The following is a 25,300-nucleotide window of genomic DNA, read 5'->3' as shown; positions in this document are numbered from 1 at the left end:
GCCGGGGAGAGGGCGGCGGGAATGCGCCTTGCCTTGCGATGAGCCTGCCATAGACTCCAGAGACGAAGATGCACCAGCACAACTACCCATCCATTAAGTGTCGCGACTAAATGCCCTGAGGGCTTCTAAAGCAGAGCTAACGGACGGAGTTTTCTGATCGACTCTTGCACAATAATATACGCTGCTCCACAGTTGCGCACTTCCAGCCAAGAGAGGGTAAACATACCATTGCGTTGCCCCCCTTGGGCAGTCTGTCATTCCTCTCCCCTCGTGCACCCAAACAACAATTCCAATCCCTCGGAGCAATCTAGGCTCTGCTTCTTTTCTTCTGGGGTCTCGCGTTGTTTTTCTCTTTTGTTCCCATGATACGCTGCGCGCTGTGTTAACCGCCGACCTTCAACCCCGGGACATTGGAGACTATCCAAGTGGTCCTGTCCACTCTTTCGCAACGGGTGCACTTGACGACTGTTCTATTTGCTAGGGTCACTCAGTCATTACCGGCGTGGGAACTTTGCATGAGGAAGGGGGGCGAACACAGCTGATCCATTGGACATCGACAACTGCAATACCCATCGATTCTCAACCTGCAACCATTTCCCCCTTGGTGCTAGTGATCCCTCGTGGTGGACTGGACGACACAGTGCAACATCTCAATCTCAGCGCGTGAGATTGAGAACGAAAGGATAGCTGAATCGGGCTTGAGCTTGCTACGCCCACCACCGGATTCAGATGTCGGACCAGGGCTCTGAATCCTCGAGTAAGAAGATGCCTCACATTCGCCTCAACTCGGGCCGCCAGGACCCTTTCATTGAGACGAATGAGGGCTACGCGCCTCTGAGTTCACGGCCCATCCCGCGGCCTTTGACGCCCGCCAGCGAAATCGGCATGGCCGTCGGCGCGCAGGGCATCTCACCATACGGTGTGTCCAATGCTCCCGAATCTTCAGAGTTCCTACTGCCTCCAAGGCTACGCCCAACCCAGCGGGATGATCCTGAACGATCTGGTTCGCCAGACCGCTGGTCTGCGGGACGGTCGAGTATCAGCTCACTGAGTCGGGAAAGCCGTTTCCAGGCGGATCCTTTTGAGGACTCTCGGGGACCGTCGCGCTCCGGTAGCGATGAGTACGATGTCAACACTCAGACCGTCTCGGAGAAGTTTAATATTACGCCCACCGATGGCTTGCTTCTATTCCCCGAGGATGTGGAGAAGGACGACTACATGCACAACCCCGACCCGGCGGACCAAGACCATGACTGCGACATATGCAACAGGCGAGGATTATTGAATGTTGGAGGGCTAGTGGTTCTTACACTGGGACTGTTGATGCTTTTTATCGGATACCCGGTGATGTAAGAGCTGTTCCGCTATGAGAGGTTTGAATCCAGCTAACCCAAGTTTGTTGATAGAACATGGGTAAAAGGCAAGGTCAAGCCTACAAGTGCGTGTCATGCCGGGGACACGCTTTGTCTCGATGTCGGGGAGCGGCCCCTTTTGAGTAACCTTCGGCATGGACTAATTGACCCTGATACCCCGGCCGAGGCCATGACCAAGAAGAACGCGGACGGCAAAGAATGGAAGTTGGTGGTAAGTGTGGCTTTTTATTCGTACGGCCAAGTGCTTCTTCGCTCATACATGCTAGTTTTCGGACGAATTCAACATGCCTGGTCGTACTTTCTACGATGGTGATGATCCGTTTTTTGAAGCAGTGGACCTGTGGTACGGTGTGACGATGGATAAGGAGGTGGGTGATCCGTTTCTCTGCTACCTGGCTATCATTTTCTCACATGCGGCAGTGGTACGATCCCGATGCGGTGACCACAAATGAGGGCGTATTGGAAATTCGATTCGACGACTTCGAGAGCCATGGTCTCGACTATCGGTCTGGAATGGTGCAGAGCTGGAACAAGCTATGTTTCAAGGGAGGCCGTCTTGAAGCCAGTCTGTCTCTACCCGGTGATGGACACATCCAAGGTTTCTGGCCTGGTTTCTGGGCCATGGGCAATCTGGCGCGCCCCGGCCATGCTGCTACCACTGATGGTCTGTGGCCATACAGTTACCACGATGGCTGTGATGCTGGAATCACTCCCAATCAAAGTGCTCCTGATGGAATCAACTTCCTGCCAGGCATGCGCCTGCCGGGGTGCACTTGCCCCGGCTCTGACCACCCTTCCCCTGGCCACGCCCGTAGTGCCCCGGAAATTGATGTGATCGAAGGGAGTACCGCAGCGCTCAATGGCGACCCAAACATGTTCATTGGTAGTGCCTCGCAGAGTTTGCAAATCGCCCCTTTCGATATCTGGTACATGCCAGATTATGGTCAGTGCAGTCACATAGACCATTCCGCACTGTGGCTAACTCAGTTTCAGATTTCACCGCGGTCTACGATCCCAGTGTGACTCAAATTAACGACTACCGCGGCGGCGTCTACCAACAAGCAATGTCCGGCCTCACCAACCTCAACTCCCACTGGTACAACGGGACTGAATACCAAATATTCGCTTTCGAGTACACCCCCGGCGCGACGGGTGAAGTTACTTGGTTTGTTGGCGCTGACAAGACCTGGACTCTTGATGGTCGAGCTATTGGGCCTAATGGCAACATCGGCCAACGCGTGATCCCTTTCGAACCCATGTCTATTATCATGAACCTGGGTATGGCGGACAACTTCGCGCCCCAAAACAAGTCGATCCGCGAATATATGCCCGCTTACCTGCGCTTCGATTACGTTCGCATTTACCAGGATCCCGAGGATGTCAGCGTCACTTGTGACCCTCCTGGTTATGAGACGACGGAGTATATCGAGGCGCATAAAAAGGCGTACATGAATCAGAACCTGACCAACTGGTATGCCCCCCCCCTTCACTCACGCTCTCTCCCTTGGAGTCCTCGCTAATGTGCTTCCAGGGAGGATGCTGGTTTTGACTGGCCCAAAAACAGCTACATGCATGGTTGCTGAGATTGTGTTGACTTTGTCCTGCGTCGTTTTAGCGGCATTGTGTTTCGGCGTTGTCGGGGTTCGGCATTTTTGCTCTGGGTATATCGATTAGATACCGCTTTTCATATTATCACATCTCATTTTGTTCTTTCCTTCTGCTCGTATAGGCAACTGGCCTCTGGTAGATTTGTAGTGCCTCGATTGGAACTCACATTAGCTGACTCAGCCGATCCCCTCGGCGCGGACGTCTCAACATCGCTGCTGAAACCGAACTTCCTCTTAAGTGGATGTCGGTTGTATTATAACAACCCGTGAGCGATAGCTTTCCAAGAAGGCTGGCAGGTAAAACCGTTCTGTTCTGTACTTTGCTGGACTGATACCCCACGTAGGTTCTACTGGGCACTATAGCCTGTACCGCATCGGAGGCAGCAACCGCGAGCAGGCTCGAGCCTTCATTTGCTACATGTGTCATGACTTTTCATGACTATCTTATCTCAATACAGAGTCTGCAAATGTTCCCATAAGCCAGTGCTCGACGAGAACACTTGGGGTTTGCCGGCTGTGGGCGCCGCCGGGTCTATATTTATGTTCCCGTCCTTCACTCAATTGACGACCTCACCTACATCAGCACCATCCATTCTAGTTTCATCTGCCTTCTAAACTTTCGATCTTCTTTCAATCATCGTCATCATTCTACCTTTGCTCTGTGTATTTACCAGCATCATGTCCAACCCCCACGGCACAACAGGTGGCGCAAACCCGTCCGATGCCATCGCCCTCGATGAAACAGACACCGACTCGGCCTCTATCACCGGTCACGACCTACAGCTGGACTCTGACTCCGAAGATGGCGGGATGCAGATCGACACCCAACCAGATGAGAATCTCTTCGCCCGATTAATGCAAGAGCGCGCCGCGGTCTCTGACACGCAGAACCTGATGCTGTCGCGGAGCGATGGTGAGTCGATCGCTCTCATACCAACCTTCACCCTCTTCTGTACATCCCATTTCCCGCCTGCCACACCCTCCCCCTCCACAGTCGAAGACTTGAAGACCTCGACTCGACCCGTCTAATCCCCAGCCGAACTAGACTCCGACTTCTCCATCCACCCGCCAGACCCCTTCTCGACAACCCCGAATCCGCACAACGCGCCCATCCACTCGGCTCCACGCGAAGCCCAAGGGCAAGACCAAGAAGACCCGAGTCACGACCAAGAGCGCCCGCCAGCCCTGGCCCGGCGCAACCGACTCCGCGAGGAAGAACACGCCGCCCTCTCAGTCCTCAATAACTGGGAGCTTCTCGTCTCGCACGCCATCAACTCCCGCCGCGTAAGTCCTCCGTAATCCTCCCCCCCCCATCCTCACACTGTCCGTTCTGGACAGCAACACCGCAGTCTCGAGGCTTGGATCTCACCTGCGACGTCAACAGACAATCCCCCAGACAAAACGCTACTTCCTGGCCAAGCTCCTCGCGCCGGAGAACCCAGCCGCCGAGAAAGATCTGTACGCGGTGCGGTTTACCGTGCCGGCCTCGAGATCGGACCTTGTGCCGGGCATCGAGCGCGCGGGGCCCGATGGCCGGCAGCCTGAGCGGGCGACCGGGCCTGGGAATGTGGCCGCGACTCTGGTGCAGAGGGACTCGAAGGAGGTGATTAGTCGGAACGGCGACGGATGGTGGTCGCCTGGGCAGAGGAAGGCCCAGCGGGGGAAGAAGGGGACTCGGGCTGTGTCGGGGTCTGGAGGGAACTCGAGGGTTGGGTCCCGGTCTGTGTCGCGGGGGTAGCTTTGATTTACGATCTATGATATTGATGACATTTGACCTTGTCTTTTCTGGTGCTTTGGGGCCTCGAGGGATATTGGTATCTGGGGGAATATAGGCGTGGGCGGAGCGGGTTGCTGCGCATTCCTGGTCGTAGGAGCTGTCATCACTCGCAATGCCCGCTATAACTATACCCAGTTAGAGTGAGATATGAGTATGGATAATGTGGACCCTGCTGATTTGCAGTGTTCTCTTCGAGAATATTGACGTTCGCTAAAGAATAAACAGGTACTGTACAAAGAGCTGGGCCTGACCCAAACAATCCCAGACGCAAGAGGGAGAGATCATGTAGTAGAAGACGGATGAATATAGGAGAAAGGATCGTATGAGAGTGGGTAATGGGTATCTCTGAATCGACAAAACCAAATCAGGTGCTTTTTTTGGCTCTCTTTTTCTGCAGGGGATGCGTCCTCCCTCTTTCATGCGGGCGAAGGGTCAGGTAAATGGCTTGGCCCATCCAAGAATATATTGAACACGTTCCTCGTGTTTCATTGGTATGTCACTGCGGCCAAAGTGATGACACAGTAAGGAACTTTGGGGAATTAAGCAGAAGAGAAATACTACCATCGGGGCGAGGAGTGCAGGGCTAAGAGACACAATCCGAAAATCACATCTCTTCTTCCCCCCTCTGCCGCTGCTCCGCATGGAATAGACTCTCTGCGTCTCCGACCTGCTTGCGCTCCGAGACTTCACGGTTGCGGATGCGCAAGCGGTGGGCCTGCGCGTTCATGGGCGTCAGTCCTCGAGGCGGCGCGGGTTTGGGCTCCGGTTCGATATAAATCGGGTGCAAGCGGTGTTGAGTGGTGAACCGGACCCGGCCGTCTCTCATGACGGGTAATTGTCATTGCAGAGGTTCCGAACTTGATGAGAGTCGGTTCAGATGGAGGTAGACATCCGTTCCGTACCTACGGCTCAATGCATCAGTGAGAAACTTCCAGGAATTCGTAGAGAGGGCGGGAGAGATGCTTACCCTTCCATGCTGATCAGCTTGAGGTCCCCGCCGAAGTACCGGGCGTAGAGCCGACTGATGGGTAGACCGTAGCCAAACCCGGCCATCGGAGCCTTGAAGTCGTTTTTGTCAAAATCCGGGTCCAGATTCGGTGTCTGTTCGACTGTCGTATACATGTAGGTCCACACGAGGGGGATGGCCGACCGCGGAATGCCGCCCCCTTCATCCGACACCTTGATGGTAATGTCTTCCTTACCCTCAGCCACGATCACCTTGGTGATGGGAAATTGATCCCGGTCGGCGCCATGCTGCTCCACCACCGCACGCAGGGAGTTCTTGAGGGTCTCGAAGAGCATGTGTGACAGGTGGCCTGGCACGTACATGAAATTCAGATCGTCCTTGCAAACCAGCTGCACTTTGGGCGCATCGAATAGACCATAGTAGTCCTCACAGACGAAGCGGGCGTTGTCAATGGCTTCCAGCGCAATGTCGCGGACGTTGGTCTTGGTGCAAATGATTCCGACGTAATTCGGATGTTTGACATGAGTTTGTTCGGTGAGTGCGATGTGTTGTCCAATCAGCATTCGTATACCAATGCGAGACATATAGAAGCGATCTAAGAAGGACTGGATCGTGGAGTCGATCTGCATCCGTTGGCGCACCCGCTTCCACTCCAGGATACCCTGGGCCACCGTTGTCACGACGCCGTCGTGCCGCCGCTTGATCTGCTGTAGCGTTTTAGCGAAGCGTTGATTGTAATCGTTGAGCTCTGGCGGCCACTCAGCGTGGTCATCGGCAGGGAAGAAATATCGCCGGCCGGCGGCCGCGGCGGCCTTGCCGTTGCCGTGTCCGTTGGCCGTTGTGGGCGACGACCGGTATTGGCCTTCGCGCACGCTGGGGTTCTGGGTCGCTTCGGAGAGGATCTTGGAGGATTTGCCGTTCATCCGGCCCGGTCGCAACAGGCGGGCTTTGACTTCCTGGGTCAAGGAGGGACGGGGGAGGGTGATGATTTCCTGGGGGGGATCCGTGAGTCATACGATTACGGTGCTTGGGAGAATGCAAAAGCGACGAGCGAGAATGGAGGAAAGAAAGAAGAAAAAAAGGCAGAAAAGAATCAACAAGAAGCTCATACCTCAAATGATTGCGCATACCAGTCTTGGACTTTCTTGATCGAGGGCATTTCACTCAGTCCATCCGGCAACTCGCCCAGGTCTTGGACTCGGTGCGCGAGACGGATGGGGAGCTCCTCAGAGAGGAATTGTGAGGCGCGGAAGAGTGTACCTGGCCATGCGATCAGTCATCATACGCAGATTGATCGATGCCACTGATTCTCCTACCGGTGGATGGTCGGTCTCCAAACTGGACCATTTGCCTCAGTGAGACGCCGGTTGCGGGGAAGCTGGCATAGTGCCTGATGGTTTCCATCAGGCGCTCCGATGGCTTCCACATGGTGATGTGATCCAGCCAAAGGGCCGAAAAGGGAGGAGATTGCGAGGGCCGTCGTGGGGGAAGATGGAGAGAGGAAGAGTGTCGCGTGCGACGGAGGAATGGGAATGAGTAATGAGTAATTGGTCGATTGGCACTGCCGAGGTTGGAGTCCCTTCCGACGCCGGCGGAAAGGCGAGAGTGGAGAAGGCGATGCGGCAAAGCGCCGTCACGACAAATGCAAAGCAGGTCGAGCTCGTCGAGTCCATTGGCTTTTTGCGAGCACCTTCTGCCTTCTGCCTTTTGCCTTTTGGCCTTTCCCCGTCTCCCACGACAATGGCCTTGTTCGCGAGAAGTGGTGTCATAACCGCCATAGAGAAGGATAGGAAGAGGGCAACGATGGCAATGACAACTACAAGTCCTTGGGAGCAAACAGCATTCCCATTGCAATCATTGCAATCATTGCAATCATCGCAATCATCGCAACTCCCATTCCTCCCGGACTCACGATCCCAACTCGCGCGCCCTCATATGTCACACCCCGGATCTCCCTTTCGCCCGAAATGGTGGGGCGATCAGTTGTGGTCCATTTGGTACTTTTGTCACATCCGTCTCGAGTTGTGGACACCATTTTTTATTGTGTGCGTGCTGGTCGTGCTGGTCCGCCTCGTTCTTCCTTGTTCTTCATTGTTCTCCTTTGCTCATGCTGTGATCCTCTCGCCTCGATGATCCACGTTTCTTGTCCTCTCTCACTTCGGCGCGCGTTCATTCGCTGATCGTGCCCGACACCCCCAAACCAACGGCTCCGCTTCTGGAGACTCAAGATCCCCTTTTCGAGCGCGTGCTCGTTGTCTCTTGCTGCTACGGGGCCGGTGGGACCTCGTTTATTGACGCACTTTTGTGCGCGTGCGCTCTGGCGCTCGTTTTCGTCGTCTCTTCTCCTCGAGGTCTGAAGATCTTAGGGACGAAGGAAAGCCACGTAGAGAAAGCGAGTGAGAGACAAGCAGCAGGGAAAACAGCATAGCCTTCCCACGGGCGTCGTGGCGTGAAAATCAACTATCAACGACAGCGCTGCTGCCCTAAGGCACGAGCGACTCGGATCAAAGCCGGTGCCCCTCCACGCTACGCTCGAACTAATCTTTCGATTTTAATCTACTCAGACACCCATGGACCAAAAAGCAAGCCGTCACCGGTCTACATTGCTCGCGGTTGCTGGTGCCTTCTTCGACTCACTTTCTCCCTCCCTCCCACGACTCCAAAGAAATGTCTCGCCGCCGCACCTCCCACAGCGAGCCCATGAACGAGGCCGTGGCATACCCATTCGCCTCCAGCCAGGCCCCGCCGGCCCCTCGCCGCGGGCCGATCGAGGGCCCTAATGGCCGGCGTCTCATTCGGCGCGTCACCTGGCGCTCCTCGACCTACAAGCTCATGGCCTCGCTCTGGGTGTTGGGTGTTCTCTACATTCTCTGGTTGATTCGGGACCTTTTCTACCTACCCTTCACCCCGCCCGAGTCTAGCCAGCACCCCGCCAATGAATGAGCCGTGCCATTCTCCGGTCGTGGTGACCGGGGCGGAGGATATCGGGGAATGCGCGCCTCCCTCTCGTTACGGTCGCCCGATCTCGGCTGTCCCGACATGGGGCAGTCGGCGAATCCCCAATACTCGTGGGATGCACCGCGGGTGACGGAACCCGGATCGTCGGCTTGTTGCCAGGTGCAAGCGCTGGGCCCTTCAGATCGGCCCAGCGGGGGAGGGAAAGCTGCAGAACTCGCCTGCAAACCATGGTGCCTACAATCAATCACTGGGACGGAGCGAGCGCTGCAATGATGCGTCTTGCGCGGGGGAACTATGTATGGGAGAGTTCTTGCTCTCTCACTCCTTCTCCTCGGCCCATATTTTGCATTCTTCTCATATCTGGGCGAACTGGTGCATCTTGTCAATGTCCCCGTGGGTCTATCTGGGGTTGCCTTCCCCGTCCTATCGAGAGGCGATCGACCGTCCCTCCAACCTACGACGAACCTCGACCTCGACTCTATCAATTTTCAACAGGACTGATCATCCGTTAGCCGGTCTTGTCCACCCGGGGATAATTCCCATTTCCGAGTTTTCTTTTCTTCTTCTTTCTTTGTGCATGCCAACAGCGTTTTACTGCATATCAGCCCTATTACGACCATGAGTCTCCCTTTCTTTTATCTCTCTTTTTTCATTCATGCATAGCCTCTCGTGCATATACATCCAAAGCGTTTTTGATTGAGCGTCCCAATTTGCTCTCCCATTCTGCATCTTCTGTTTACTTCGCTTCATACCGAGCTAGATTGGGTTGGTCTCCAAAAAAAGATATCATCGATATTTTAATCTATAGTTAACTCATGTACTTATGATTAGATCCCATCCCCTGGGGGATTTTCTCATGATTGGGAGCCAGAATGAAAAAAAAAAGATTTTTTTTTTCTAGAAGGTATAGATCTCGTTTCGTAGCACGTATAACTAGCCAATGTACACTCAACTCCTGTCCTCTATATCGTGTGCTTCATTTTATTTGGGTACATTGCAGGTTCCTCGGTCCCACACGCTGCCCAAAGCGAAGGCGTGATGCCAATTAGACATGCAGCGCAGAAGTCTCCGCCTGGGCAATGCTCGAGGCGTAAGGCTTCAGCGCGGCAGCGACCTCGGTCGTGGTGAACTTCTCCACCTGCTGCGGGGCGCGACCGACAAAGGTGCGCGCGTCCAGTAGGTTGTCCAGCTCGGGGAGGATCGGGTTGAAGAAGGCGGTGCGGCGGATGCGGTCAAGTAGGTCATTGTCCTTGCCCTGCTTTTTCACGTTGTCGGCGGCCTGGTGGGAGAGGACGCCTAGAAGGAACCCGATATTAGACGGTGACTCAAGCGCTATAGTAGTATTACTCACGGATTTCCTCGTGGGCGTCTTGACGGGAGAGACCCTTCTTGACACAGGCCATGATGATCTAGGATCGTTAGCATGCCAATTGGTATGGTGGTATTGGTAGTAAAGTTTCGCTCACGTTTTCACTGTTCGAGAGGTTAGCTTCGAGTTATGACAGAAAAAGCAGAAATTGTAAACTCACGTGGCCATGAAAGGAAGCTCGTCGTAGACACGGCGCTTGATGACTTCGGGGTAGACGACGAAGCCAGAGGTGACGTTGTCTGCGTTGTACCAGTGAGTAAGACTTTGTGCCAAATTTCAACCAGGGAAACATACTGAGGAGAATGAGACAGGCATCGGCGGTTAGGTAAAGCTCCGGGATGCTGATACGGCGAATAGCGCTGTCATCCAGGGAGCGCTCGAACCACTGGGCAGAGTAGGTGTCCAGGGCATCCTTGGGAAGGTTCTGGAGATGACGACCGAGAGAGCACAGACGCTCTGAGCGCATAGGGTTACGCTTGTAGGCCTGTTAACCATTAGCGTGGACTGAATAACCTAATTAGACAGCAAGTCCTCACCATGGCACTGCTACCAATCTGGTCCTTCTCGAAAGGCTCCTCAACCTCTTTGAGCATGGCGAGGTGGCGGATATCGATACCAATGCGCTCGCAAGTAGAGCCGAAGGAGCCAAGAGCGTTGCCGACGTCGACATCGATCTTACGGGAATAGGTTTGACTGGAGATAATGAACGCTGAGCTGAATCCAGCCTTCTCGGTGACAAGCTCGTCCAGCTTCTCGACCTTGGCGTGGTCACCCTCGAAGATTTGGAGGAAGGAGGCCTGAGTACCGGTGGTGCCCTTGACACCACGGAAGCGCAGGTCGTCGCGAGCACGCTCAAGGTTGCGCAGATCCATCAACAGATCCTGAATCCACAGACAGGCACGCTTGCCGACAGTGACAAGCTGGGCCGGCTGGCCGTGAGTGAAACCCAGGCAAGGCAGGTCCTTGTACTGCTGAGCGAATTGAGACAGCTTATCGACCACGACGGCCAGCTTGGGAATCAGAATGTCCAAACCGTCCCGAAGCAGGATCAGATCGGCGTTATCGGTACAGTAGCACGAAGTGGCACCCCAGTGAATAATACCGGCGGCGGCAGGGGCGACCTGACCGAAAGCGTGAACGTGAGCCATGACATCGTGTCTCCGGCGCTTCTCCTCCTCGGCGGCGACCTTGAACTCGTCGTCCTGAATAGTGGAATGAGCCTTCATCTGCGCAATCGCATCGTCGGTGATCGGAAGTCCGAGCTCTATAACCAGAACCAGTCAATTGAATGTTTGCTCCCCCAATTTTTCTGACATTCCATATTGAGTCATCCCTCCTCATACGTTCATTCTCGTACCTTTCTGGGACTCCGCAAGCCAGATCCACAGGTTGCGCCAGGTCGAGAATCGCATGCGAGGCGAAAAAAGATATTTCATCTCAGAGCCTGTTCAATTGCAATTGGTCAATATCTGTCTCTCGAAAATCCCCGGATTTCGGCCCCTCTTTGGGCGGGTTCGGCTTGGGGGGAGACTTACTCGCATAGCGCGAGTTGAGGGGGGTCTGGTAGACATCGTTGTTGGCCGACATGATCCCGATGCTTGAGGGAGGCACCCAGAGGTTGAATTGAGCAACAGGAACAACTGGAGGAGCGAGAACGAGGCTGTGTGCGCGCCAGGAAATTTTGTTGCCCGGATGGTTTTAGCGGGGCTTATCACGTTATCGCGAGCGGCGTGGGGCGTATCACGTGGATGCATACTGCAGCGGTCTTAGAGAAATTTTGGGGTTGGTAAATCAAGCACAAGTGCGTGATACCCTTTTTTGACAGCTAGTTCTGTCCGCGCCGCTACACACGTACCGAGCGATATATCGGTCAATATATTTGAAGAATATATCAACGAGGCGTCGAACATGGTGAGGATATCAAGGTATTGATCATGAAAATTCAGAACCCCTGTATATATCACTTCAACCAAGAAATCAAGAAACCAAGATTCGCAGACTGGGAAGTGGAGTCGCGTGTAGTGCAATTATTATGTCATTACTGGCTGAGAGCTGATAACTACCCAGATACATGCGATGATGATGTGAGGGGTATACTCAGGCAAGCTGTGCCAGTTGTACCGAGAGACTAGCCTTGTCGTACTTGATGTACTTGCCGCGGCCCTTGTCGATCTCGACGTAGCGATCATAGAACCGCGCATACAGCGGCTCCAAAACGGCTTGCAGCTCCCGACCCAGAACCGAACGCACCTCCCGCTCCATGTGAAGGGTTTTGTGCCGGGCCACCATCTCATCGAAGCTTGCGTTGAATGACTTGAATTTGTCCTTGATGGCATCACGATCGCGCGAGGACAAATTCTTGACAATGGCACTGGAATCCACCGCACCTCCTGAACTAGGGCGTCCTCCGGAGCGAGAGGTATATTGCACGTCCAGTAAGAATTGTGATGTTTCTTTCCATGCATCGAGGTAAGTCGATGTCGCACGCTTGCGGAAGGTATCAACCCTGGCAATGCTATCCGGGGCGCCTAGGTAACGCGCCAGCTCTGGGCTTTGTCGAATAGATCGATCAACTATGCAAAAAACGTTCGACAAGAACACACCGAGCGCAGCTTTGGAGCGATGGAAGGCCCGGCCACGAGCCTCCAAGGAAGTCATAAGTGCTTCGATCATATCCAAGATAAAGTGAGAGAACAGGGTACCACTGTCCGGGCCGACATCCAAGGCGGCCGTTCCGGCGGTTTTCGACTTGGAGCGCCAATTGCCATCTCCCAGAGATGTCAATATAGACGCGAGAGGGCCTGAGTAGCCAGTCAAAGTAGCGAGCGAGCTCATCACCTCGCCGACAAGAGAGACTGATGCACCATCGGGGGAAAGGGGCGCGTTGGATGCCTTGCGCTTTGTTTCTTCGAGAAGTTCAGACAGTGAGGACTTGGCCGTTTCTCGAACGGGTCGCAATGCTTCAATCAAAAGACTCTTCAGTTCAGCGGTCTTTGAATCAATGCGATATGACATCGCTGTGACAATCTCAATAATTTCGAATGCGAGAAAGCAGTCCGTCATCAAGTTCGCCTTGATATACTGATTGAGTTCCCGCAAGGTCTTGGAGTACTCCGACATGGCAGGAAGAAATGTAGCTTGTAAAGCCAGTCCTTGTTGATCTCCGCTGAATACTTGGACGATGATACCGTGTTCGGTAACAATGAAGCCTTCCAACGCGTTGGAATAGATGCCAATACCATTAGTGCCTTGCTTGTATGGGCCATCAGTGGGTCTCCGCTTAACGGTGTTAAGGGAAGCAATGGACAGGTTTTGCAAGCTCGACTTAATGTACGGCCCCCTCACATCGGCATATATCTTCAACGCGGGGCTATCTCCTTTACCGCGCTGCGGTCCGTGGATGGATGCTGAGCCAATGGCCGAACAGAGCGGCACTAGCCGCGAGATTTTTTGTTCGGAGATAGTGGGGAAAGGAAGTTCTGTCAAATAGTTTGAGTTAGTATAATATACCTCAACGGGCGAGGGGTGATCGAATAGTGATACACACCTTTGGTCAGATAGTGCAACGGTTCAATCGGGTTATTGTGTTCGCTCAGCTCTGAACGGAGCATCTCCTGCAGCTTCCCGGTACCAGTGCTTAATAGAGAGTTGAAATCGGCGATTGCTCTCTGGTTTGATCGGAGGTTCGTCGTGTTGAGGTCGACCAGCGCCTTCTCAACGCGTTTCATCGCCGAAAGGTAGTGCGAAAGACCGGAACTCTGCGGTCTGAGTCGAAGGAAGTAATGAGCTCACCAGTTATCTTCTTGGGTATTTTTAAGGGACGATGGCTTACCCAGCGCGTATGACACCCTCCTCTCGGCTCTTCGCGTCGAGGGGCTGACGGAGGCGATCGATGGCATCGTTCACCTTGTCGATATTGCTGTTTGTGGTCTGCAGAGATTGCGTATTGCTGTAGATTGGCCCAATTGCCTCTTTCACCACCTTTCCACCGGTCTCTAGACGGACTAGAGAGCCCTGGATCCTCTTGGTGAGGCGGTTGAGCTTTTCGAGGTTGGCGTAGAGGACCTCGACCTCGGCGCTCTCCTCGGCGTAGGCGGTATTCCGGGGGGCGACCATGGCTGGCTTCTTCAATCACAAAAGAGCATCCACAGAGATTGTGTCAACGGGAGCCGGCATGTCTTCCACCGCACCTGGAGCAAGGAGTGTGGGGGTCCACCGGGATGTTCGTCCGCAGCGTCGATAAGCTCCGCCCCGGACAGCTCATTCTGGCCCTAGTCCCAATCGAGGACTATCGGCCCGTCTATGACTCCGGATCATGTGTTATTACATCATTTCCCGCGGGCTTCGACAAAACAGGGCCAATAATGGCTTTACAAAGGAACAGCTCTGCTGTATGAGAACCGCGGCCTCCTCGTCCCTCTACCTGGCCACAATGGGTGCTGCGAGGGTCTCCCGACTTCGCTGGACCGTCCCTCCAGCTGCCATTGCTGCCTACACTGCGGGACAGTGGGACCGGTCCGACAAGCATCTTGCACGACCTGATCTGAAGGCCCCCTTCAGCACTTCTCGTTCGCGACATGACACGAATTCGGGGTCACGGAGTTCTTCTGAGGGAGATGAGAATAGCTCTACGGCCTCCGATCAAGGATCTGTTTGGTCCAAGATTATCCAGAAGCTCGATCAAGTCAAACATACAGTTAGGGGAGACATCGGAGGAAACATCACAAACTACATCATTCCGGATTGGGCGCGGCTGCTGCCAGCGAAGGCGCAGAAACTTCAGCGAGAGCTCTCCCTAGCTCCTGGGTCTTTGGCAGACGACATCTGGAAAGAGGCACACGACCCAGAGATCAACCCCGAGATTATGAAAGATGCCAAAGTACGTGTGAGCGGAGACCTCTGCTCTGAAGAGCAAGCATTCAGGAAAAAGCGGCAGCAACACGCGGTTAAGGCCTTGGCTTCATATCTCGGCATTCCCGAGGGGAACATTCACCCGGAAGACGTGCCAGTGATAGCTATGTGTGGCTCTGGAGGAGGATTGCGGGCCTTGGTCGCAGGAACTGGGTCATACCTGGCTGCCCAGGAAGCAGGGTTATGGGACTGTGTTACCTACACTGCAGGAGTCAGTGGCAGTTGCTGGTTGCAGGCCCTATACCACTCATCCATCACGGGCAGGAGCTTCCATCGGATGGTGGATCATCTGAAGAATCGGCTCGGTGTGCATATTGCCTTTCCACCTGCAGCTTTGAGCTTGCTTACCACTGCACCAACCAACAAGTACCTTCTCAGTGGATTTGTGGAGAAGCTTAAAGGCGACCCTGGCGCGGATTTTGGGCTGGTGGATATCTATGGATTGCTGCTCGCAGCAAGACTAATGGTACCACGAGGTGAGTTGGGAGTGTCAGATATGGATCTGAAACTGTCAAATCAGCAGACAAACCTCATCAATGGGGCCCATCCCCTACCGATCTACACGGCAGTTCGACATGAGATCCCTGTGCTCGATGAAGGGAATGAGAGTGCTAAGGAGCATCCAATGCCCGAGAAAGTCATGAAAGAAGCAAAAAATGAAGCCTGGTTCCAGTGGTTTGAATTCACTCCATATGAATTCTTCTGCGAAGAACTCAATGCTGGCATTCCCACTTGGGCTCTAGGACGACACTTCAACGCTGGGCTCAGCCAACTTTCTCCTGAGAATATCCCCATCCCTGAGCTAAGGGTGCCGGGTCTCATGGGCATTTGGGGCAGTGCTTTTTGCGCCACCTTATCCCACTACTACAAGGAGGTCCGCCCCCTGGTGAAAGGCCTCGCCGGTTTTGGTGGAATCGATTCGCTTATCCAGGGCAAGAGGCAAGATTTGGTTCGAGTGCATCCTATCGACCCTGCAGCTATTCCGAACTACGTGCTGGGAATGAAAGACAAGCTGCCAGCCTCATGCCCAGAATCTATTTTCCGGGATAGCCATTTGCGTCTAATGGATGCTGGCATGAGCAATAATCTGCCGATCTATCCGCTTATCCGGCCCGGGCGAGATGTCGACATTCTTGTCGCCTTCGATGCGTCTGCCGACATTAAACAAGAAAACTGGCTCTCTGTGGTAGACGGATATGCCCGACAGCGTGGAATCAAAGGTTGGCCTGTTGGCGCTGGATGGCCCAAAGAGGGCGAGAGCCTCGAGGCCACCGAGGATGCTTTGCGTGAGCCGCAGAACATCAGCGAGGAGAAGGTGAATAAGAAGATTTCCGAGGCTCGGAACCACCACGACAATCAACCCGGCCCTTTAAGTCACTCCAAATCGACAAGTGCTGCAGACACAGACTTAGGATACTGCAACGTCTGGGTCGGCAGGATGGAAGAGCGTATCTCCAAGGATGAACCACCACCATCAAAGCGTCTCTTCCATCCCAACCATGCTGAAGACCACTCCGAATCTGACTTTCACCTCATGAGACCCGATGCCGGCATCGCCGTGGTCTACTTCCCTTTGATCCCCAACCCATCTGCCCCGGATCTCCCGCCTACTTCGAAAGCTCGCCCTCTTGCCGCTGCTCACTCGATGAAACGCGAGACCAAGGACCCAGAACAGCCACTTGCACCCCATCCTAACTCCATCGATCCGGATGTGGATGACTTCCTCTCAACATGGAACTTTGTCTACACACCCGAGCAGATTGACTCGGTGGTCGGACTGGCCAAGGCTAACTTCTCCGAGGGCCAGGAGCAGGTCCGTCGCGTGGTACGCGCGGTCTACGAGCGAAGAAAATCGGACCGTTTGCGTCGCGAAGAAGAGGAGACGAGGAAGCGCATGGAGGGATTTGTACCTCTGTAGAAATACCCGTGGATGATCATCAAGATATACGATCAATGCATTGAGCCATAGCGTTGCATTGTGGTTTTTGTATTGTTTGGGTAAACGGTTTGAGGATTTACATGAATCTAGATTAATTTACTACCCACACCTTGGGAGTCCCCTTTGTTGTTTTCCTTCAGTCTAGTCCTTGCTCATGTGCGGTCTTGATCTTCGTTTCTGTGAGTGTACTATACAGAGTCTGATAAAACAATGTGCAGTGTGAGGTATATATACCAAACCGCCGATACTCAATCTTTCTTCCCACTTCCATTTCCATGTCCATTCCCGTTCTTCTCGAAATAAGACCTCACGCCTTCCAAGTCCCCATTGCCCTCCTTATTTTGCGCTCCTCTCCCTTTCTGTGCTCGTCCTTCGTCATCCGTGGTCGAGTATGCTTCATCATCGCTACCGGCCAGACTCACATCTTTACTCTCAGGTGTCTGCTTGCGCAGTCCCAGCGACCGTTCGATCTTATGAAGTGACCCCGGACCAGCTCGCGATATGGCGGCACCAACTGCCAATGCAGCTGTGCCTACTGAAGAGGAACTTGCTTCCAATGTTTCCTGTGGCTTCGTCGGTGGTGTATTTTCCTGCTTGTGGTCCGTAGCAATGCGTGGAACATCTTTTTCCAAGTGATCTTGTGGCTGCTGACCACGCCAGTCGGCCGGAAGGCTTTCATGTACAGCCTCTCCAGGCTTGGGCTCACTGATCGGTCTTCCGGATGTCAAGGCCTCATCTGCTTTGGTGTCCTGTGTCTGGGCAGTTGGTGAAGATGGTGATGGATACCGCCATACAACCTTGAGCCGTTCGAACGCACGGATTCCCTTTTTCGCGCTACCTTTGATTCCATCCATCGCGTCCCATTCAGTCTCAAAGACGCCGGAATCGTGCTCGTTGCCACCTTCAAAATAAGCATTGAACCAAACGTGCGCGACAGAGGTCACCATTGCAAAACCGGTGTATGAAGCTTTGCTCCGTCGCTCAAAGTCAATGTTCACGTCCGAACCAGGTACAATCAAAGGTTGCTTCGGCCGGAATATCATAGCCGAGAGGCTATCCGGCGAGAAGGTTGAGCGAGCAGTCAGATCGGATGCCGAGGGGTCGCTAGATAGATCCGATTGCGAGGATGTCATTGGTGACCATGTCGCAGAAGGGTTTGGAGAACGCTGGTTGACGTTCTCTTTACCTTTGGGAGTGGAGCCTTGACCATTGGCGAGACATGCGTCCCCAGCTTCAATGACGCTGCGCTCGTCGCGGTGGAACAGATGAATACACTTGATCTTCTTGCCTTCCTCCACGTACCCTTCCACCGCGACCTTCACTCCATCCCGCAGGCCCCAGATGTGCACTTCGAGGATCTCGACCGGTCGCTCGATATACTGCTTCTCCAACTGGTTCGTCCATCGATCGATGTACCCGACGTATCGTAGCTGGCTAGGGATGCTGACACCAGCTCCGAACCCAACGCGCATGCGCCGTTCGGTGAAGCGCTGCAGCGCATCCTCCTTCTTCCAGCCTTCGTGACTGATCAAGTATCCCGTGGCGATCGTGCCACTGCGGCCCTTGCCCGCCTTGCAATGCACGACCACGACCCGCTCCCCAGGCCCGCCCGGATCCTTGTCATGGAGTCGATGGAGCCAGTTGCGCATGCCCCCCATGATATTCGGGATCAGCGCAAAGGGCGGCGGGTGGTGGTCCGGCCACGGGAAGTGGTGGATTCGCCCATAAACCTCCGAGTCGGGGTACCCGGTCCCCTCCGCACGGAACTCCCATATACACCAGTTGGAGCCATGCTTCGAGTCAAGGAATTTCACGAGGGCATCGAGCGGGTTGCGGTATGCGCGCTGGGGATACGTTGCGGAGGGACCAGACGTGGCGATGACTAGCAGCATGTGTGAGCTTGAACCGGGGCCGGGATTAACAGACGAATCCTACTGTTGTTGGTCACATAGCAGAGATCCAATCCGGCTTCCGGGTGTTGCAATCGTGGACCTGCGACGATCTGACGGAGAATTGAGGACTGCGGAGTCAATGTGGTCAATGTTGGCCCGCAAAGACAGCGCCGGGGGCCGAACCATCTCTGTGCGAGCGATACCGAGGTATTCAGCTCGCGGTATACTGTCTGGACTCAGGACATGAATGAAACCCGACTAAGGTCTCGATTTGACTCGATATACGGGTCGATGAGAGCTTGATCTAGCTCTGCGGGCAACTGAGAGCGGGAAGTTGTTTATTGCGGAGGCAGGTCGCGCAATGAATGGGGCGCAGCCGATGATGTCATCGGCGATCCTGGCGACTCAGAAGCCTCACCTTATCCGACTTAAACGTTTACTTGACATGAGTGGCGTCCAACGACGGAGAATTCAATTTTCGTATTGTACAGATTATCCATGCCTATGTGCAATGATCAACGATCAAACTGCATACTCGGTCTTCTCCGATCTTGCGATCCAAGGAATGAGTCAAGATATTCCAACGCCGGTCATCACAAGGAGGGACATGCGGTTTTACCCGCGCGGTCGTGACAAAGAATTAAACAATTAACGCCATGAGAAAACCCAGTGTCCAAAGACCCTGTTGCCGGTCCAGTCTCCTCTCCCCATAATGAAGGTATTGTAGATTAGAAGCAGAAAAAAAGAAGCAAGAAAGGCGGGCCTGGGTCTGGTTTAGGCAACGCCGTAGAAGTGGTCGGGCGTGATCAGGAAGGTCGGGTCGGTGTTGGTGATGTTGGTATTACCAGATTGCCAGTTTTCCTGATCGGACTCGTTCTTGGGCTGAATTATCCATTCATGTTGGACCCACACGTTCCAGACAGAATCACCCAATGGATTGACGTGGGTGGTGATATCCGTGCTGTTACAGACGGTGGCGTTGGGTGTCGGTCCTTCGCAGTGGACGTTGAACCCGGGTGAGTTCGCCGTCTTAGCGGCCTTGATATTGAACTTGGCGATGCAGCCACCCGGTGAGCAGTTGATAGACGAGTCGGACGCCTTCCAAGTGGCGGGTTCGCTCCGTCGAGGCAGGGCGCTAGCAAGGGAGAGAGTCGACAGGAAGACAGGGAGGAGCGTGGTGAGTTGCATGGTGGTAATGGCAATGGTAATGATATATCGAACACAGGTAGAAGATGCTGTACAATGGCAGAAGTGAAGAAATCGATGCGAGTCAGAGTTGAAGAGGCGAGTTGAGGCAGTGACGATGGTAGTTTATATACCTCCTGGAGTACTGCAATATTGGGGTGGCGCGCCTTGGCAAACTGGAAACCTTGTTTCTCCCCTTCATTTTCTCTCCACCCAAACCACCCAAACCACCCAAGTCCACTCGTTCCACCATCGCCGTCGATCCGCTGCCCATTATTCAGCAGAAACTCAAAGAGCCCCGGCCTTGTACTTCCCGTCCATGCTCCTGCAGCCATCGTCGACTCCACCAATGGCGGTCTGAAAGCACTCGTCTGAGCCCTGCCTCCCAGTCTTGCTGTCTGACAGCTCACTCCCCCTCGCACGCATGTTTCAGATCACTCACACGCTATTTATAGTCGGTGGAGACGCCCTGGGGTTGCCAGTGGTTCAGCGTGGACTCGGAATTCTTGCGGAAAAACGAGAGTGCTCCAAGGCATAGATTCGCCAAGGTCGGCAAAGAAGCGAGATTTTAGGTACAGTGGGGCGATCGCGATGAGTTTGCCATGGTACACGGTAATGTACATACATTCAGGCACTGGGCGTCACACAACTGGCCGGTGATTGTCGCACAGCCGGGCCTCCCGATATGCATCTTTCCTCGGGTCGACCGTTCGGGTCGGTGTACAGGTTGGCGATGCGATCCTGACCTGCAGCTCCGCGCGTCCGATGCCGCACGGCAACAAAGATCTCGAGGGAGCAACCCTTGCAAGGTCACTATATTTTTCAACTCGAAATAGGCCCCGGAATGGGTCCCGGACCAGGCCCTCTTCGTATGTGCCTTCTCCGCCCTGTGGTCTTCTCTGGCTTTGTCGTCGCTTCTTCCTCTGACGTCGGCTTCTGTACCGTCATTCTCCTCTTCGATCTGGGTTCGTTCCACCTGACCGTCTTCCTCAGCGCTACATTCCTCTGCAATGTCTTCCAACGCGCTGTCCTCCTCGCTGGAATGGCCAGCGCTCGACGTCCCTTCGTCGACTCTCTCTGCAGCCGGCGTGTCCACATCAATTTGCTGATAGTGTTGCGCTCTGTTTTGGGTTTAGATCGACGGTGAATGGGGGCGCGTATCGAACGACCTCCAGAGACCTTGAGCTCACTGCCAAATCGAGTCTTCTGCTTTTTCTTGTAGGCCTCTCTTTTTGGGCCAGGCAGGCGAACTTGAACCACGGGGTGGTAGTGCAACTGCATCGCAAATTCATTCACAGACTTAGAACTCAGCCTCAGGATTTCCTGCTGTGCCACTTGGCTGATGTTATTCTCTCGTTTGAGCAGGTCTTGGAAGTACCAATATGCCGACTTGTAGTTGCCTGCATCGAGACACATGAAAATGATGATTTCAAAGGTAGTGGCATTCGGCAAGACTTTCAGGGCGGCCATTTCTTTCACCAGGAACATGCCGGCCTCGCGGTTTCCAGCGCTTCGACATGTCCGCAGCAGCGAGTTGAAGATCCGGACATCCGGGCCGGCCGGACACAGCGTGTAGAGCTCTTTGTAGAAGCCCAAAGCATCGTCTGCCACTGTAGAGTCATTCTTGGCAACATGCTCACAAACCTCGAAAATCACACGGACCGCGGCGACTGGAATCTTTCGCTTCTGGTTGCTCAGTTCTTTGAGCATTTGCCACGCCTCTCTGGGGTCCTTATTCTGTCTGACCATAAAGGTGAATATGGGCAATGTGACACCATATTTGATGTAGATTGCAGCTTCTTGCATCGTACAGAGATCACCGAGGGCGGAGTAGAGGTCACCATTCTTCAGGTGGGCCTTTAGAAGTTTCTCGTAATCCTTGCTTCCCAGAGTAAATCCGCTCTCGGTACAGAAGCGTATCACAGCCAGTGTCATATCGACATCTGCGGCGTCCGAGAATGTTTGCAATGCACTGCGGCAAACGGGGATGGTAGGATGTAAGTAGCCGAGCTCAACCATCCGTCGCCACACAAAATGCGTTGTGTCGTAATGTACAGCATCGCTGGCTTGAGTCAATACATGGCTCCAGAGCTGGCGCGACATGTCGTAGCCTTGCTCGAAGCGGGTCCGCATCAATCGATATACCTCGTCGAACTCCTCAAAGTCACACAGATTATAGATCAGCATGCTGTGCAGCCAATTCTCAATAGGAATATCCTTTCGCTCCATCATAGCGATCTGCTCAAATGCCAACTCAAACTGATGCTCGCGGATAAGACCCGCCACCACGAAATGCCACCCAGTCGGGCTCACCGTTAGCCACCGGTCTCGAAGGGTATGGAGGATTTCTTGACGGAGCATGTAGTCGGGGTGCACAGCCAAGACCTAGAAAATAGCATGACAAATCGTCAGCGAGTGCTACCAAAGCAGAAACGCTGCGCACAGGGTAGTAGTATGCCTACCTGCAAGACTGCGTGAAGAGTCCCCGAATCCGCAGTAATGCCATTATCCTCCATCTCTTCCAAGAGAGACCGCACAGTATCCACTGATCCTCTCTCATGATCGCTCTGGGCAAGAATCAATGCCTTGTAATGCCGAGCTGCTGGTTTAACTTGATGGTCCCGGATTAAAGCTCTTAAAAGCTCCGCTGCGCCGCGGACGGTAGGGTTGCTAGCCATCCGAGACTGCAGCTTTTCTTCTAACCAGGACTTGGTCCTACCTTGTAGATAATCGGGTGTCGCATTCGTTGGCAATCGTTTAGTCGGCTTGGGTGTGCCCTCTGATGAAACGCCATCCTCTTTGCGACTGTGGCGTTTTTTAGGGGAAGTAGGCAAGGATTCGAGAGCAGGCACTGATTGATCGCGGGAGCCGATTGACTTCGAAGAATCTCCAGTCTTTAAGTCATCATGGCTCTTTCCAGCTTGGGAGCTGTAGAATTGTCGGGGTAGTGTCGCCGCAATGGCAATTGGTCGAGCTAAGTGCTGTCTAGAGCTTCGAGCTCTCGGTTTCAAAAGAGGCGCACATCGATGAAGCACCACCGGTGAGAACGACGGACATAAGGAGTACCATAGCTCATCGACAATCAGTGCTTGACGTGACATGTCGGGTAGCTTGTCTGAATTTAGAACCGCAACTCCGGGATCTGGGAGAAATGCATGCTCTCACGTGACCAGAATCGCAGTTTCTCCAGATCTGACACACGGCATTTGCATACGCAACGTTGCTACGGAGAGCAATTGAAGAGTCCCCTAGGTTTGAATTGTGTAGTATTTGTAGATCGCCAATCGACCAAGTGACCCAGTTCCCACTAGAAAAATACAGAGCCAGATACGCCACGGCCATGCTCGTCCAAACCGTCCAACCGGACCCGAACCCCCGAGCGACCTTACCCGCTCCGTCTCCTCCAGGGTATCTCGTGTTTCACATCTCGCTAGCCATTGAAGGAGTATGGCTTGCTCACAGTCCACCACCGCCGCGTCCCCGGCCGCGACCACGACCACCACGACCACCGCCGCGGCCTCGGTCACGCCCGCCGTCTCGTCCGCCGCCACGGCGATTCTGTGGTTGATTTTGCTGCTGCTCCTTGACAATTTCGATGATTTCTTCGGGGACTCGGAGATATTTGATCTGTACTAGTGTTAGCCCATGAAGTGCGAATTGGAGCACCTTGCGATGGCACATACGTTGTTACCGCGGATGTAAACTTCGGGCAACCTGAAGAACTTGTCGCCTTCAGGGCTAGTCTGGACGACCTCGCGCAAGATCAGGTTCATCCAGTTATCGCAAGTGACAAGGTGGCCGTTCAGGGTCTCGCCATTCTTGAGCTCCACCAGCATTGGGTGGCCCTGTGCGGCCGTGAGAAGGCCAAGAGGGAGCTGGACACAAAGACAAGTCAGTTCCGGAGCTGAAATGTAGGGAGTCATTTGGATATTACCATGGCGAAGTGCGATCGATAAGATACAGGTGTCGCAGAAGTGGGAGGTTGATGGGATGGTGAGTTGGTGGTAATCGGTGTGAGCAATACGCAATTTCTCAGTTCCTCATCAAACTGAGAAGTGCGAAAAGGTCAAACAAGGCCAATGAACAGCCTGTCAGGTTATCGTGAGGGGCTGGGAATAGCAGTGGTTGGAACAAGCTCCGCATTTGCTGTGACGGAGCCTGAAGCCGGAAAAATGATGGGCCGAAAAGGATTATAAGCCGCGCATCAATCGACAGTACATACGGAGGTAAAAGGATGGTGGTGAAAATACCACGCTTGTGCGTGGCTTTTGGAGGGAGAATCGTGGTCTTCCCACCTACTTGTATGCGCTTAAAAACCACCCTAATTGTGCCTCCGGGTCGGACAAGGGGATACTTTAGTAAGATCACCTATAAAGTTAACTAGTATTAGTGTATAGTTAAAGAACATAATGGTCAAGGTGGCGCGCCGTTCGCATTAGCTAATGGATCAAAATTGGCGACACATCCATCCATGCCGCATCTTAGTCAGCTCTCGACAATTAGCACAGAGTGCTCGTGCATGTTGCCAAACACTGCCGGACAAGTTATCCTCGTAATATACGGGAAGAAGTCCTTGGCGTTGAAGCGCAATTCCATGAACTACAGCGGGATTTCCACTATGCCTATTTAGTAGTTAAATCATTTCGCATCGTAGAGTATCGTTATAGACTGGAATATTGACTTACTGGAATATATAAAGGAATGGGTATGTCTCAGCACAATTTCTAAAACGAATAAGCGTATTATTTTCTCTTTGCTTAGGACAGTTTGTCATTGTGTTGCCGCTCTCTATCATGGCAGCATCGTTGATCGGGGAAAATCGACCTTCCCAAGCCACCTTATTCCACGGTCCTGTGATACTGTGGTAGAAACGGAAACCTTTCGAAAAGGCACCAAGAAAGAATATACCTTTCCCAGGCCTATACGCTATCTATGTGTAGTTATATATCGTCGGAACAGATGTCGCAAGGGCACTACACCACTTAGCGTATATTGCTGTTAGTGGGAGGTAGAAATTGCGTTTTGTAACCCTGCTCGGCGCAATAACAACGGAGAGAAAAAGGCCGAGCATGTTGAAGAGACCCCAGCAGAGACTTCACCCTGCCAAAGGGGGTCTAGCAGGAATTTGGAAGCCCCCGATGGATTATGAGGAGTATGATATCCTAATTAGTGAGGTTGATATTTAAGATACACTGCGCACCATAATTGTAAGGTATGGGTGCTTGGGGCCGATTGGTGGTAACAGATGGTCAGTCCACTTGCTGCTCATCTGATTGATTGACACAATAGTTTTGTTTGTTATTTTTTGTATTTATGCACGTG

The 25,300-nt window shown here is 53.5% G+C and overlaps 10 protein-coding genes across 10 annotated transcripts; 4 read left to right on the top strand and 6 right to left on the bottom strand.

The window, feature by feature from the left end:
• Positions 1 to 729: 729 nt before the first annotated feature.
• N7459_008982 (SKN1/KRE6 family beta-glucan synthesis-associated protein) lies at positions 730 to 2,956 on the top strand (the record flags this gene model as incomplete). Its single annotated transcript, XM_056948150.1, has 6 exons — positions 730 to 1,349; positions 1,407 to 1,584; positions 1,640 to 1,741; positions 1,794 to 2,316; positions 2,367 to 2,844; positions 2,905 to 2,956. 6 exons carry the CDS (start codon positions 730 to 732, stop codon positions 2,954 to 2,956), a joined length of 1,953 nt encoding a protein of 650 aa, XP_056795375.1.
• A 702-nt stretch (positions 2,957 to 3,658) lies between these two features.
• Positions 3,659 to 4,718, top strand: N7459_008981 (uncharacterized protein; the record flags this gene model as incomplete). Its single annotated transcript, XM_056948149.1, has 3 exons — positions 3,659 to 3,893; positions 4,026 to 4,264; positions 4,365 to 4,718. The coding sequence occupies 3 exons, from the start codon at positions 3,659 to 3,661 to the stop codon at positions 4,716 to 4,718; spliced, it is 828 nt and encodes a 275-aa protein (XP_056795374.1).
• Positions 4,719 to 5,361: 643 nt separating this feature from the next.
• Positions 5,362 to 7,152, bottom strand: N7459_008980 (PDK/BCKDK family protein kinase; the record flags this gene model as incomplete). The annotated part of the gene is made up of 4 exons (XM_056948148.1): positions 5,362 to 5,578; positions 5,725 to 6,716; positions 6,836 to 6,984; positions 7,041 to 7,152. 4 exons carry the CDS (start codon positions 7,150 to 7,152, stop codon positions 5,362 to 5,364), a joined length of 1,470 nt encoding a protein of 489 aa, XP_056795373.1.
• Positions 7,153 to 8,391: 1,239 nt separating this feature from the next.
• On the top strand, positions 8,392 to 8,667 carry N7459_008979 (uncharacterized protein; the record flags this gene model as incomplete). Its single annotated transcript, XM_056948147.1, has 1 exon — positions 8,392 to 8,667. One exon carries the CDS (start codon positions 8,392 to 8,394, stop codon positions 8,665 to 8,667), a length of 276 nt encoding a protein of 91 aa, XP_056795372.1.
• A 1,060-nt stretch (positions 8,668 to 9,727) lies between these two features.
• Positions 9,728 to 11,638, bottom strand: ade13 (adenylosuccinase ADE13; the record flags this gene model as incomplete). The annotated part of the gene is made up of 8 exons (XM_056948146.1): positions 9,728 to 9,978; positions 10,034 to 10,091; positions 10,149 to 10,155; positions 10,212 to 10,290; positions 10,346 to 10,535; positions 10,588 to 11,315; positions 11,409 to 11,495; positions 11,587 to 11,638. 8 exons carry the CDS (start codon positions 11,636 to 11,638, stop codon positions 9,728 to 9,730), a joined length of 1,452 nt encoding a protein of 483 aa, XP_056795371.1.
• A 510-nt stretch (positions 11,639 to 12,148) lies between these two features.
• Positions 12,149 to 14,167, bottom strand: N7459_008977 (EXO70 family protein; the record flags this gene model as incomplete). Its single annotated transcript, XM_056948145.1, has 3 exons — positions 12,149 to 13,530; positions 13,599 to 13,816; positions 13,884 to 14,167. 3 exons carry the CDS (start codon positions 14,165 to 14,167, stop codon positions 12,149 to 12,151), a joined length of 1,884 nt encoding a protein of 627 aa, XP_056795370.1.
• A 316-nt stretch (positions 14,168 to 14,483) lies between these two features.
• On the top strand, positions 14,484 to 16,880 carry N7459_008976 (putative phospholipase A2 (PlaA); the record flags this gene model as incomplete). The annotated part of the gene is made up of 1 exon (XM_056948144.1): positions 14,484 to 16,880. One exon carries the CDS (start codon positions 14,484 to 14,486, stop codon positions 16,878 to 16,880), a length of 2,397 nt encoding a protein of 798 aa, XP_056795369.1.
• A 269-nt stretch (positions 16,881 to 17,149) lies between these two features.
• On the bottom strand, positions 17,150 to 18,979 carry N7459_008975 (putative phosphatidylinositol-3,4,5-trisphosphate 3-phosphatase; the record flags this gene model as incomplete). Its single annotated transcript, XM_056948143.1, has 3 exons — positions 17,150 to 18,783; positions 18,837 to 18,921; positions 18,977 to 18,979. 3 exons carry the CDS (start codon positions 18,977 to 18,979, stop codon positions 17,150 to 17,152), a joined length of 1,722 nt encoding a protein of 573 aa, XP_056795368.1.
• Positions 18,980 to 19,567: 588 nt separating this feature from the next.
• Positions 19,568 to 19,981, bottom strand: N7459_008974 (uncharacterized protein; the record flags this gene model as incomplete). Its single annotated transcript, XM_056948142.1, has 1 exon — positions 19,568 to 19,981. One exon carries the CDS (start codon positions 19,979 to 19,981, stop codon positions 19,568 to 19,570), a length of 414 nt encoding a protein of 137 aa, XP_056795367.1.
• An 819-nt stretch (positions 19,982 to 20,800) lies between these two features.
• N7459_008973 (pentatricopeptide repeat protein) lies at positions 20,801 to 23,814 on the bottom strand (the record flags this gene model as incomplete). The annotated part of the gene is made up of 4 exons (XM_056948141.1): positions 20,801 to 22,363; positions 22,441 to 23,088; positions 23,368 to 23,610; positions 23,662 to 23,814. The coding sequence occupies 4 exons, from the start codon at positions 23,812 to 23,814 to the stop codon at positions 20,801 to 20,803; spliced, it is 2,607 nt and encodes an 868-aa protein (XP_056795366.1).
• Between the last annotated feature and the right edge of the window lie 1,486 nt (positions 23,815 to 25,300).

This window comes from Penicillium hispanicum, assembly GCF_028827665.1.
Source record: "Penicillium hispanicum strain IBT 35686 chromosome Unknown utg000008l_segment0_segment0, whole genome shotgun sequence".
Lineage (NCBI taxonomy): Eukaryota > Fungi > Ascomycota > Eurotiomycetes > Eurotiales > Aspergillaceae > Penicillium > Penicillium hispanicum.
This window is presented reverse-complemented; position numbering and strand designations above follow the sequence as displayed.